This window comes from Poecilia reticulata, linkage group LG11 (genome assembly GCF_000633615.1).
Source record: "Poecilia reticulata strain Guanapo linkage group LG11, Guppy_female_1.0+MT, whole genome shotgun sequence".
Classification (NCBI taxonomy): Eukaryota; Metazoa; Chordata; class Actinopteri; order Cyprinodontiformes; family Poeciliidae; genus Poecilia; species Poecilia reticulata.
In genome coordinates, this window is record NC_024341.1 from 10,790,382 (window position 1) to 10,803,165 (window position 12,784).

A 12,784-nucleotide genomic window follows, 5' to 3' on the forward strand; every position below is an offset into this window, starting at 1 on the left:
GTGTTTGTGTGGGGAGACTCTGCAGGAGGAGTAGTGAATGTATCGCTGAGGAATGTACAGAAAAAGTCTCCCCGCCCTCCCCCATGTCTCCTTCTTCGAGTTTCAGGGCAAATTCCATAGGGGGTGCAAACTAACGTAAAGTTTCAGAGCAAAGCTGCATCCTGTGTGGGGAAGATCCGCGCGCTTGCTGTAGATTAGACCTAAAAATCGAGCTGCTATTGCACTTTTCTTTTTTTTTTTTTCGTTCGGGGGGATATTTCTAGAAGGGGAAAGGGCTGAGGGAGGAGAAAAAAAGAGAGGGGAGGAGGTGGGTTGTTTAAGTAAAACGCAGCTTATAGCCCAACGTTGAGCCGTTATTGGCCTCTCTCCAAGATATAGTCTGCGTCTCCAAAGCGCAAACAAACCCCCACCCCCCCCATTAGGCTACAGTGAGTCCAGAGCTTCTGTTTTCCGGTGAGACTGCTTTTATTTTACTGTACATTTTTAAAACTATATATATATTTAAATCAAACCTTTTCTTTCCATGTATATATTTAACTTAGCACCATTTAAAGCCAGCGACTGACCGCTTTGGACAGCCAGAGTGTGAGGGAACCCTGGCTGTGAACGCCATGTTGAAGGAGAGTCTTGCAGTAACTGAGCTGATGCAAACAATCTTTGCGTTAAGGCAGCTGCAGTTGAAGGTGTAAGCAGAAGGGCTTCTGTTGCATTAAGGCGTTTTCCAAAACTATGAGAAAAATGTAAAAAAAAAAAAAAAAAGATTGTTTCCTGCTCAGATTTTGTTGTGTGCTGAGAGAGCCATCAGAAAATGGCGGGTGTTGCCCCCCCCCCTTCATTCAAAACAATATGCAAAGACGGACATCTCCTTTTTGCAGCAAGAAAATGCTTAAAATTGCTTTTGTGTCTCAGCAGAACTCTTTTTATTATTATTTGAAGAGATTCAGCCAAGTAGAGAATTTGTACGCTTTGTTTTCTACTCTTGAAAAAAAAATGCAAAAAGCTGGAAAAGAGTGAATTTTAAGATATTTATGGCAAGTTAAACAATTATTTACACATGATCTGATTTCACTGCAATAAGAATAACACTTTAGTTTGCTTTAAAACAACTCATAAACAGCCACCATTATAGCACTGTTTGGGTTCAGAGGGCAACAAGTGTCTATTTATTTTTTCCTAAACTTCAAACTGATCTAATTTTGATGCAAATGATGTTGTGTCTAGAATAATAATTTAAGAACTCTCTTGCTTCTCTTTTATTTGAACAAATTCTAAGCTTACTGTTGAATAATAAAATGTGGTTACTTTAAAAAAAAAAAAAAAAAACTTCTGAAAGGGCAGAATTTCAATATTTTTTTCTGGCATATTTTTGCAGCACGTGTTCCTGCTCTGCTGAATGTGTGTGTTCTCAAAGGGTCATACGGATATTTGCAGACTTTGTCACACATTTCAGCCTGAGTGCAGCCTATACGGCCCATGCGTTGGCATGCAGCTCTGTGCTAATCTTGTTGGAAAACTTTCTCCTCCTGGCTGCTGCCTGTCGTTTACTGTTTTCATTTTTGTCTGGCGAGCTAAATTTGCTTTCATGTTTTTTTTTTGTTTTTTTTTTTATAAATACCTTAAATGTGATCAGTTTTTGCATTGTCACGCCCAAAAGAATTATATTTAAAAAAATACTGTTTGGTGTCAAGCTGCCAAATATGAAATAGGCAGTGAATATTGAGATTTTAAATGCACAATTTAAAAGAATTTGGAATGCATTTAATTGTTTTTGTTTTAATAGATGTGAAGCAGTTGTTCACAGGATCTGAAACTTAAAAATTGTGCAAAAGTTTTAAGTGTAATAGGGCTTGAATTTTATTCTTAAGAAATATGAAAGCAAGTATTTATTCAGTTATCACACGTTTGTTTCGATCCAGAAAGCCTTTATATGCTGTGATAATTCTTTATTTTTCCTTTTTGGTTTGCATAAAAGTCATTATAAGCATATTCTCAAATTTATGGCAAATTACTTTCCCAGGTTGACACAATTTAGCTTATTGTTGAAAAAAGGCAAAACAAAGCTTTTGTGAGGCATTCAAGCACCATTTTTAATTTGAAAAAAAAAATTATAAACCCCTTTCAATATCTCGTTTTCATGATACAATTAAAATTCTCATTTTACATGCCTCAAATGTTAGATTTCAGTCTATATTGCTGTATTAAAAGTTATAAAAGTTATAAAGTTATAAAAGAAGACCAGCAAGGCATACAGAATAACATGTCTACTATTTCAACATAATCAGACCAGAAGTGATGTTTTTATCTTTATCTCTCACCAGTTTTTGTTTTAAGCCAACATTTGTAGAGTTTTCGATGGCTTCCTGCCGTCAGAAAACGTCTTGTTCTTAGCTCTTAGTATACGTATATGTAAAATCTAGATCTGGTCCTTGATTTTATTTACTTTCTGAGCTTCACACCATTTAAATTCTATCAATTGTGAAGGATTTCATTAACCTCTGCATCAAATTTCCAAATAAACACCAAACAACGCAAGTCCCCTCCCAGTTTTTACATTCCACTCTACATATGCTAAGCTATTGTCACCATTCCAGTTGCACTGAGTGGCCTTAATGTAGGTGGAACAAAGATCATAAAACAAAATATTTACCCCCCAAAAATCAAGGAAAGTACCTGCCTTTGCCTTCCTTTACTCCACTTGCACCTGCTCAGAGATGGTAGGAGGTGTTAACGCCAAATTTCACTTTAAGGAACAGTAACTTTCACCAGTTCTGTAAGAACGCAACTGGAAAACAAGATGGGAAACCTCAATTACCACATAAAGACCTAATTAAATCTTTATTGAAAGACACTGCACGGTTTGAACCTCGTGTCACTTCGACACGTCACCTACCTTGGAGCCTTACGACTTATCTCTGAACCTGTACGAATGAATGCAGAACACTGAGAGGCCTCCGGGACGTGTCAGCAGTGATTATTGACTCCCTCTAAGTGGAGCAAGGTCTACAGATAAAGTGACCTCCATTCCTTGAGGGTCTACCTGTTTAATTAGCCCATTCACATGAGAGATGCTTTTTGCTCCCGGTTTCTAAGAAGAAAAATAACAAACAAATATGTGTCAGCGAATAGACGAGGATTTCTATAGTAGATGTGACCTATATGTTTTTTTTTGTTTTTTTTTTCTTTTTGACTTCCGGCATAGTTTAGTTAATAGCAAGCCCTGTTTATGTAATTTATTGACAGCATGTTATTAACTTATGTCACGGTGAGAGGGAAAAAGCTTGCTTGAAACATTTGAAAGTTGCATCATTTCGATCTTGACATAAATGCAGCGTAATGTTCATCTTCTCCTGTTTGTGCCTGGAAGCTCCCAATAAAACCCTGAGAAAACGTCTAATGCGCATGTTCTCGTTGTTTTCATAAAAAAACAAAATAGCGTCCAATGGTGTATATTTGTTTTCACTGCCAATAAAACTGGAAATAAAAGAAACATGGACTTGTACTGCAGCAGGATTTCACAAAATACAATTCTTAATCGTACCGAACCGGAAAAAAAAACAAAAACAAAAACAAAAAATCTGGTATGATTAGATTAGGTTTGATAACATCACAAAAGGCACAAGAACAGAGCTGATCAGCTAAGCATTGGTAATCTCTGGGGACATCATACAAGTAAACCCCTTTAAAATGAAGAATTTACTTAAAAATCATGCAGATAAACAAGAAAAAAGTGAAAGAAAAAGGCAAAAGGATGTAATGAAAAGAACTGATAAGTTGTCTGTGCCTTCTGTGATGCCAGTTGATGCATGTTTGTATCCAAGCTCGTCGGAGTTTTTTATGACAAGATAGTAAAGCAAGTGGAAAAACCTCTTCATGACATAGTATTCTAAAGATATAAAAATCCACATCTGAAGTGATGTTGATTGATAAAAAAAAAAAAAGGGGACATGCTATGCAACCCTACAGTTTGGTGCTTCAATTGGACAAGATGAAATTATTTAAAACACTGGACATTTGTCAACTGACTAAAGCGACTAAATTCGAACAAAAACCAAGCTACTGATTCAAAACACTTTATTTTATAGCCCAGTAAACTGTAAAAGTCAAAGCGAAGTAACGCAGAGGTAAATCTGTGACACTCGCCGTTAAACATGTTCACCAGACACAGGCTGTAAAAATCAAGGGTCCCCGTTGTTTCCTCTTCTTGAGCAATAAGCGCAACCAATCGGGATAATCATCGGTACGCTAAAAAAACTGTAATATCTGCTGCAAAACGCAAAGAAGGAAAAGAAAGCTGTAAGCCTGAGGATGAGGCTCGGGACGTCTAATGCATGTCAACGAGTTTCGATTTCAAGAAATCTGTTGATGAATACTTGCAGATTTAAATTGCTCCTTTAGAGCACCACAGAAGAAGAGAGAGGGGAGGCTGAACTTTGAATGGAGCCTCTCAGTATTCGCCTGTGGAAAGAACGAGAAATTAACTTTCATTGCTGCAGAGTACAAATAAAACTGATCTTTCTTCATCTTCATTATGGTACGCGTACGAGACTAATAATGGCGCCGCATCCTAAACGGCACAAGAAAGGATCTCAATTTACGCTTTTCGATAGTAAAGGAGAGCTGCATCATTAGGATGATGGAGACCCCGTGCAGCAAAGGTAGACAATAAGAGAAAATTTCCCTTTAGGGTCGGAGCATATTGCTGCGTTCCTACTCACAAATCATAACTTGTCTAAATGACGTTTTCGTTGATCATATCTGCCATACCTGCATTTGTGAGGATAATTCTACACTTCATTTGCAGAGAAAACAAGGTGAGAAAGACTTTTTAAAATCGACTGAAAACGCCACACTCTCTACATTTTTAACAGCAAGTCAAAGCTAAATGATATCATTTACTGTCCAAAAAGTGAAGCAAAGTCCAACCTTAACATCATCGTTGCTCTTCCTGAGCAGGATGGCTGTAGGCTGTGGATTTCAGGAGGTTCCAGATGGAATAATCTACTCCGATGATGGCTCCCTCATCCATCTCCAGCTCTTACTGTCCGAGGAAGAGGAGAGAAAGGAGAAGCGACATCTCCTTTTTGGTGAAATTTAACTTCCAAAAGCAAATGCTCCCACAGAGTAAATCCTTTTCGAATGAAGACGCTTCATTTCTTTGGTTAAGGAATATAAGACGATACTGACATCTTGTGGCAAATCTACATCATCACGGCTAATAAAAACAAAAAGCGTGACATTTCACGTGCCATTAACTCATCAAGAAAACCGTTCCTTCAAGGGAGTATTTATGGGACACTCTGAAATGGAAATAAATACATAAAACGGTGTTTTTTAATTCAATTTCAATTTTTGTCGTTTTTAAATATAATTGAAATATATTTAAACTGTAGTTTTAATTATGCTGTTTAACACATATTTTTAAAAAAGAATTCTAAACAAACGATGGAGGCACAAAACAACTTGGATCATATTTTGATGCGTACAAGTGTTACCCTAAAAGGTTATGAGGAGTTGTGGCGCAGCAAATAGACCCAACACATATTTTATAAATACCATCATAAAGCCTATATGTTTAGGGCTCTGGGGAGTCAGTAACTTTAAAGTAAAGTAGATGTAAAGAAAAAAATAATTTGCTAAACTAAAAAAAATGCTTACCTTGTACTGACTTTTCCGAAATGATATTATGGTAGGAAATCTTCTCCACTTAAATAATTCACAACCTGTAAAACGTTAAAAATCACAAGTATGAAGAATTTGTAAGCTTTTCAGTGACGGCTCGCAGGGCTTATCGAAACATAAACATACTCCTTAGAAAGAAAGCTTAAAAATACAATAAGTCAAGGCGCAAAAATTAGACACGTTATTTCACCAAAGACTTGACTGTTACTGACAACCCCCACGAAGAGGCCGAGAAACAAAAGGCCATTGCTAATGGCCCGCATTGCTAAAGAAGCTGGTCGCTTACACCAGTGGAAGGACAAACCCCTCTTCTTAGATTGAACTAAATTTTGCAGTTCATTTCAAAATCAAGCTCCCTGTCTCTAAAGAGCGAAGAAGTACATAATTCAAGTAGCTTGAAATTCAGTGTGAATTGCTCTCAGTTAGGAATAATTTGGCTGGTCTTATTAAGACTAGTGCCATCTAACGTTACATTTTATACCACTTCCTACTACCCTCTGCTGACGAATGCGAACCATAACCCTGATTTCATTTTCCTGCAGGACTTGGTGTCTGTCCACCCTAGCAAAAGTACCAAGAGCTGCTTTATTGATCCCTTTTTCATCTCACCTAACTTGACCCAATCCCCACAGGCAGTCTACGGTCCATGGACACTGCATTTGCAATAATGGAAATTACCCAAATTATGCTATCAAAGCAATCTTAGGTTCCATTACACCTCAGTAGAACCACAGGCTGATTGCCTCCATGCCACATCACACTGATGCAGTAATTCATGCAAAGGGAAGCCGGATCAAATGCATTTACTATACAGTACATGGACATACTCATAAATAGTGACCCTACTTTTTAAAATAAAAATAAATCCCTCTTTACTGGTCTTATGAAATAAAAAACTGTTCTAATCTTCGAATACATCGTTATCAATCTGTGTAAAGGATCCTTATAGTTTCAATAACTGAAACACACCAGCCTTTCGATGATGTTCTAATCCATATAGCTCCATCTGTCAATTCTAAAGCAGGCAAAACTATTACCTTCCCGGTGTATAGGTGGACCTGCACAATTGGTTCAACACAGGGGTTGAAACAATTGAATTTTACACTGGAGGGTGTTGGTTTTTCCGAATATAATGAGTCCATAACCGTCACGAGCTAAATACAGAAGAGACATTTAAAAGGACTCCAGATAATATCGAAATCACTGTTTTATTATACCACCTTAATATAAACTTAAAACAGACAATAAAAAGGGAAGAAAATGTACAACGTAAGACTACTTACCTTATCTCGTCGTTTCAGGTCGTTAATGTCACTTTGTAACTGATGGTATAGCAACTGAAAACAAGCTTCAGCATAAAAAGAACAGCAATGGGGGTCTAACAAAATGTTTAATATAACCTAAAATAGGTTCTTAAGTAATACCCGCAAGTAAAAACATGGCGGCAGGTAGCAAGGCTACAATACAGTCGACTGTTTACTCTTTTCATGTTAAAAAAACGTAAATCTTTTACCTTCTCCTTGTGAAACCGTGGATGAGCTAGATACAGTGGGAGGAAACGCTCTCCTGTGATTGGTGGATAAGGTAGGTTGGGTTTCAACACATTTTTGCAACAACAAGGAAACGCTGGGCTGTGAATGGCTCCCCACTATCTGCAAAGCGAAGGTATGGCAAGCAGTTTTAACATATAACCAAATAAAATTCCTGAGTCCTGATTCCCTTTTGTTATCAAAAATAGGATTTCTAATCGATAAAAAAAAAAGTGTTAGTACATTTACAATAACATCCTTATTGGTAAAATATCAATTTCTAGATCCCAACAGCTCAGACTGTAGGTTAGATTTTTTATTTTTTAATTATTCATCCATCTACTGTCTAAACCAGCTACACAGTGGAGGGACTGGTGCCCCTCTCCACAGCAGGCGACTTAAATTTAATAGAAAAACTATGTTTTGCAGATATCCAGTAGTCAGTGATTGATAGTAAAATTACTTCAGGCTTCATTTCCCAATGTGAAAATTCTTCCTATTCTTTTCTTTTTTTTCCCCAAAGAGCGTCTGTAGATTTCTTAAAGGTCAGTTGGTAGATGACCTGGGTACAAGTAATGGGAAGTTGTTACTTTAAAATGGAGAACAAATTGCTGGTCAAGATTGTCTATACCACAAACTGGTAAAAATACATCAATGGCAAAGCAAGCCTATATAACCAAGTGACCTCCTGCTGCTTCTTTTCACCTTAAATCTTCATTGGCTTTTACAAGACATATATTCCTGAGAAACTCCCAATTTATGCTCCAAAGAGTCAAGTATGAAAAGGGAAAGCGGTAAAATGACCAGCATCATCTTGGAGCACATTGGCTGTTTATAAGATAGCTGCTGAACAAAAGAGATCACACTAGTACCACTGTTTGAAGAACCTTGGATAGTACGAGTTACAACATTTTATTTAATAAAGCATTTGTGAAATGAATAGAACTTATCCAGTCAAATCCAGAATCTGCAGTAAGACTTGAAAATTGATGTTCAAAGACACTCTCCACCCAGACGAACCAAGTTACTTTGACTGTAAACATAGCAAAAGGGGATCCAGGAAACTGAATGTAAATGCATGACACCACTTTCAGATTTTTATTTCTTAAATATTTGAAAACCAAACATTTTCTTTCCACTTTACAATTACGAACTGCTTTGTGTTGGTTCAACACATAAAATCACAATAAAAGCTATTGATGTTTGCTTTTACAGGAACATGGTCAAGAAAGGTGAATACCTTTGCTGTGTAAAATATAAATGCAAATTAGTTACAGACCATAAATTGGTATATTGGTACTTTAATTGCCTTCTGAGACAAAATTTGACCTAAAACTGATTCAAAATAAGAAACACTTGATTCATATCAAATTATAAGGAAATTGTTCTCAAAGTGGCTGGCTGATCTAATATATCACTTTAAGATTATGAAGCAATCACAGCATTATTGTCAAAGCACCACTTGGTAATTCAAGCCTCTTTAGCTCAGTTGCTAATTGCCAAGCAACAAAATGAAGCAAAGCCTTTTTTAATTATAGTGTTTTCTTGATCCACATTGACTTTGTCACACAAAACTCCCAAACAGCCTCAATTTAAGTGCTCAAAAAAAAAAAGCTGTAAATGAGTGAACTGGTGAGGTATTTCACCAGTTTCTTTTTAGCAATACAGAAAGCGACTAAAGGAGAAAAACTGGAACAAACATTCCAGGATATTCCCCTCTCCCTTTTAAACATTTCTAAAGCACAAGTGAGATGAGCCTAGTGTATTGAGACAGTCTCTATAATCACAGTGCAATACGAATCCTGAACGATACAGATCTACCGACGGTGCAGTACATTCAATGTTCCTCATTACCTCAGTTCAAACAGCTCTAAACGGCACATGGGATTCATTAGGTTTCAACAGATATAGGAAGCCCACACACTCGGGGACAGATGCTTACGGTGGTCGGACTTTCCACACCAACTCTCACTGCAAAACACACACATTTATATTGCCTTGACTGAAGTGCTAAAAAATATTCTTTGGATTATCTCTTAAGAGCAAACTTTATTTAGGTTTAACAATCACAGGCTAAAATAACAATCTTATTTATCGGTCCCTCCTAAAAACTCTTAACATATAGCCATTCTTTATTATTATGAGTGTAATGTTGAGCTTAGTATTTTGTCTTGTGAATCTATTTAAGATAAGGCTGTCAGATTTCTAATTAAATGTTCAGCTTGTTTGTTTTGGTTTCTCTGCATTTATTTTAACAGTCAAAAAGCTCAAAAGCTGCAGGGTTAAGAGAAAACCCCCTAAAAAAAAGAAGAAATGAAGGCAAAAAAGAATGTTTGCAATGCAAATATAAAATATGAACATGTCAGTCTCGATGTCGCAGGAAATACAGGAGAATAAAGAAGTCCATCATTTCTTTCTCCGACTGGGCTGAATTTTCACATCCAGCACTTTAGGATTTCGGATATGCATGAATATCTCTATTGCTACTTGATCACTTGGTGTCGATACACCAGTGAGCAGTGATGGAGGGGGAGGCTTCTTAAAGTGGTCGAGGTCTTTTGGGGACGTGTGGATGAAGACGCGACATCCCAGGATGGCTCTCCGGTGACTCCTGCTTAGAAGCTTTCGGCAGGCCAGCGGGAACCCCCGCTGCCGCTGCAGCTGCTGCATGGGATGTGTTTGTTAAAGAGGAATTTGCCGCCAGTTCAATTTTCCCCTCCAGTTTGACCAGCCGTGTCAGAATGTCATCCAGCAACACAGCTATGGTCCTTTTCAGGTCAGCTAAAAGGTCACAGACGGAATTAGAAAAAGAGAGTGGATTAATGTTTGTGACGCTTTAATCACCCTTCGTAATTATGCACTTTATTTATTTTTATTTAGTCTATCACAATCCCAATTAGGGATGCAAGTTAACGATTAATGAGTTAATCTATGGTTGACCGATCTGATCGATCGGCTAACGATTAATTGACAGGCGGCCATTTTCTTAAAAACCTCTATTTTCTGTCGTATGAAAAAGGCATTTAAATTTATCATAATATGTTCAATTTAAAAAACACATTATTTTGTGTCAGCTGTATTAAATGCTGACTGAAAAAAAACATAAAATTGTGGGTTTCTCACATTATTGAACTAAAGACACATATATAAAAATACACTTGTACGTAACAAAACAGCAACTATTTAAGTTGCTGAATAGAAAAATAAAGGAGAAAACGTAGGGAGCTTGTCAAATGTTCTCAAAGTCTTTGCATCCCTCACTGGACTCCTGTTCTTGTGTGGCTCTGCCATTTTGCATTCTGCATCAACTGGCTCTGCTTAAGAATGACCAGCGGCGCCCTCTTCTGGATGGCGGCCAAACTACCAAACTGAAAGGAGGCTTAAGCCGACATTTTTAGTGAATCGATTGGAAGTCATTTTAATATAAGAAACTATTAAATCGACAATCGGAAGTCAATTAATTGTTTTCGTCCCAATATTATAAACTGTCGACAGCAGTATCCCATTTCTGGTTGTAATGTGATAAAATACAAAAACGTTCAAGGGGTTTGAATACTTCTACTAGATCTCATAACTTTGACTGAAACTGCTTACCATATCCTGCCATGGACGTTCCCTGTGGCCCCCCCGGCGCGTTCTGGTTCTCCTCCGTCAGGACCTTGACGTATCGCCGGCTGAGCTCCAGGATCTGCTCACGCAGCTCGGCGCTACTCTGATGGCGAGGCTGCTGCACGGTGTAGCGCAGCAGCATCAGTCCCCACGCCAACCCGAATACCAGCAGCAGCACACTCAGCTTCTGGGACATGTTCCTCCGCAGAAAGAGTGCACCCAGCATGGTACTGGGCGAGGATGAAGGAGGGATGGGGAGGGGGAGGGGGGTGGTAGAGGTGCCTTTCAAAAGGCCAAAGACCTTTGATGTGCAGTCGATTCTGTAAAGTTAGAAAACGTGGTGCCTTTTCGTTCAGTAAGGTCAGAGTTCTGCAAAAGTTACCAACATCCTGCCTCTCGTGGAGGAGGTGAGCAAGTGCTGAGCAACTGCAAAATCAAGGAAGTGCAACCAGACGCAAGTTGACGCCCTTAAAAACCAGCGATCAGGAGCTTCTGGAGGAGTTCTTTGCTTGCGAGATCTTGAAAACCAAATCATCTATGCAGTCATGGCGTACAGGCTCCACAGGCATAGTTACCTACGCTAAAAAAAACAAACAAAAAAAACAAAAAACATACAATTAATACAATTAAAATCTATGCAAATGCAGAGCATTATTTTATTATGCTTAAACAGAGCTTTTATTTAGAGCTGATGATTTAGAAAATGACATTTTTCAGATTTTTTTTTACAATTATGTAGCTAAAGGCAGCATGAAAGTTACGTCCTAAGCTACTTTGCTGTTATTAGAGATTTTTTTTTTTTTTGCTGCTGCTGCTGCTTTGGCTCTGGGTGCACAATAGTCCACTCAGACAAATCTCTTTCAGTCCTTTTAGCCCAGAAACCCAATTACAAGTTTAGATTTCATAGAGGCCCATTCTGCAGCTCCACACAAGAAGACCAGGCAACAGACAAGGATCGTGGATGGCATTCTTTTTCTCATTTCAGCCACACAATGGCTATTGAAATTAGGAAAATAAGGGGCCAAGGAGGCGATGTGCACATAGAGAATAAAAACTAGGTGATCATTTCTCAGTTTTCACAACTTTGTCACCAAATTCTATCTCGGGAGAGTTCTGTGGGTGTGGGAGTGTCACTTCCTGGTCAGGTTCAGAAAGGGGACAGCGGCTGAATTTATAAATTATGAAAAGATGAGGTAACACAATCTGAATCTGAACTGAGGCTTTTGTAGATATGCATGTCCTTTCCTCTGACCTGTGCAAAACCCCCCAAAAAAATGTAGCTAAAAGCATGACAAAGCAATTTTTACTGTTTTTACTGTTAAACGCAACACGTGAATTAATGTTTGTGATGCTAGCACTCTTTTCAATTTGCATCACTTTGCAAACTGAAGTGCTACTGGAAGGCCGACTTACATTTATAGTGCTCCATTCATTTTGGACAGTGAAACATGCACTTGGATAAGGCTATAATAAACAAAACAGAACAACTACAATCATCTTTGTACTAAACAACAAAAACCGGGTTGAAATGTATTGTGAATTTTCTCAAACACACACAGGGTTGTAATAAAAGACCAGACTTTTCTGAAGCATAGCCCACATATTTTCATAGGACTCCAGGTAGGACTCTTCCAGGAGGCTCATGGTATCATGCTTGTATATTCTTAAAACCCGTTTCCATGTTTGTTTGAGATTCTTGTCTCATTGGAAAAGGCAGGAGGTGTTCCTCCTTTTTTTAATATGCCATCCACTATGTCAGTGTTAACAGTCGGTATGGAGTTTGTAGGTTTGACAGCCTCACTTTGAATCGTCTAAATATATGTTTAGTCGTGGTTATCAAATTCCTCAACCTTTGCCTTCAGTGACTGTAAAATATTCCTCCTCATATCTTGGTCAGCATCCTCTGAAATAGTGTGTGGTTTCTTCAAAACATTTATCCAGATTTAAGTGGAGATGTATGTATATAT

General features: G+C 38.0%; 1 protein-coding gene and 1 long non-coding RNA gene across 6 annotated transcripts in view; both read right to left on the reverse strand.

Moving 5' to 3' along the window:
* Positions 1-1,585: 1,585 nt before the first annotated feature.
* Positions 1,586-7,327, reverse strand: LOC103472225 (uncharacterized). 2 transcript variants are annotated; one of them, XR_001777074.1, is made up of 5 exons: positions 6,963-7,327; positions 5,656-5,720; positions 4,924-5,038; positions 2,891-4,455; positions 1,586-2,782 (listed from the first exon to the last, which is right to left on the reverse strand). It is a non-coding gene; the product is annotated as an uncharacterized LOC103472225 (long non-coding RNA). The 2 variants fall into 2 exon arrangements; XR_534826.2 differs by having other exon boundaries at positions 1,586-4,455.
* A 1,917-nt stretch (positions 7,328-9,244) lies between these two features.
* ccdc126 (coiled-coil domain containing 126) overlaps positions 9,245-12,784 on the reverse strand; it is a 5,340-nt gene continuing 1,800 nt past the window's right edge. For 2 of the 4 annotated variants that reach the window (XM_008421690.2, XM_008421689.2), the window contains exons 2-3: positions 10,803-11,392; positions 9,245-9,989 (exon numbers count right to left, since the gene is read on the reverse strand). In XM_008421690.2, coding sequence (XP_008419912.1) covers positions 9,748-9,989; positions 10,803-11,043 — 483 coding nt within the window. In that variant the 5' untranslated portion in view covers positions 11,044-11,392 and the 3' untranslated portion in view covers positions 9,245-9,747. Of the gene's footprint in view, positions 9,990-10,802; positions 11,398-12,784 lie in introns of all 4 variants that reach the window. The other 2 variants (XM_008421687.2, XM_008421688.2) reach the window with 1 other exon arrangement.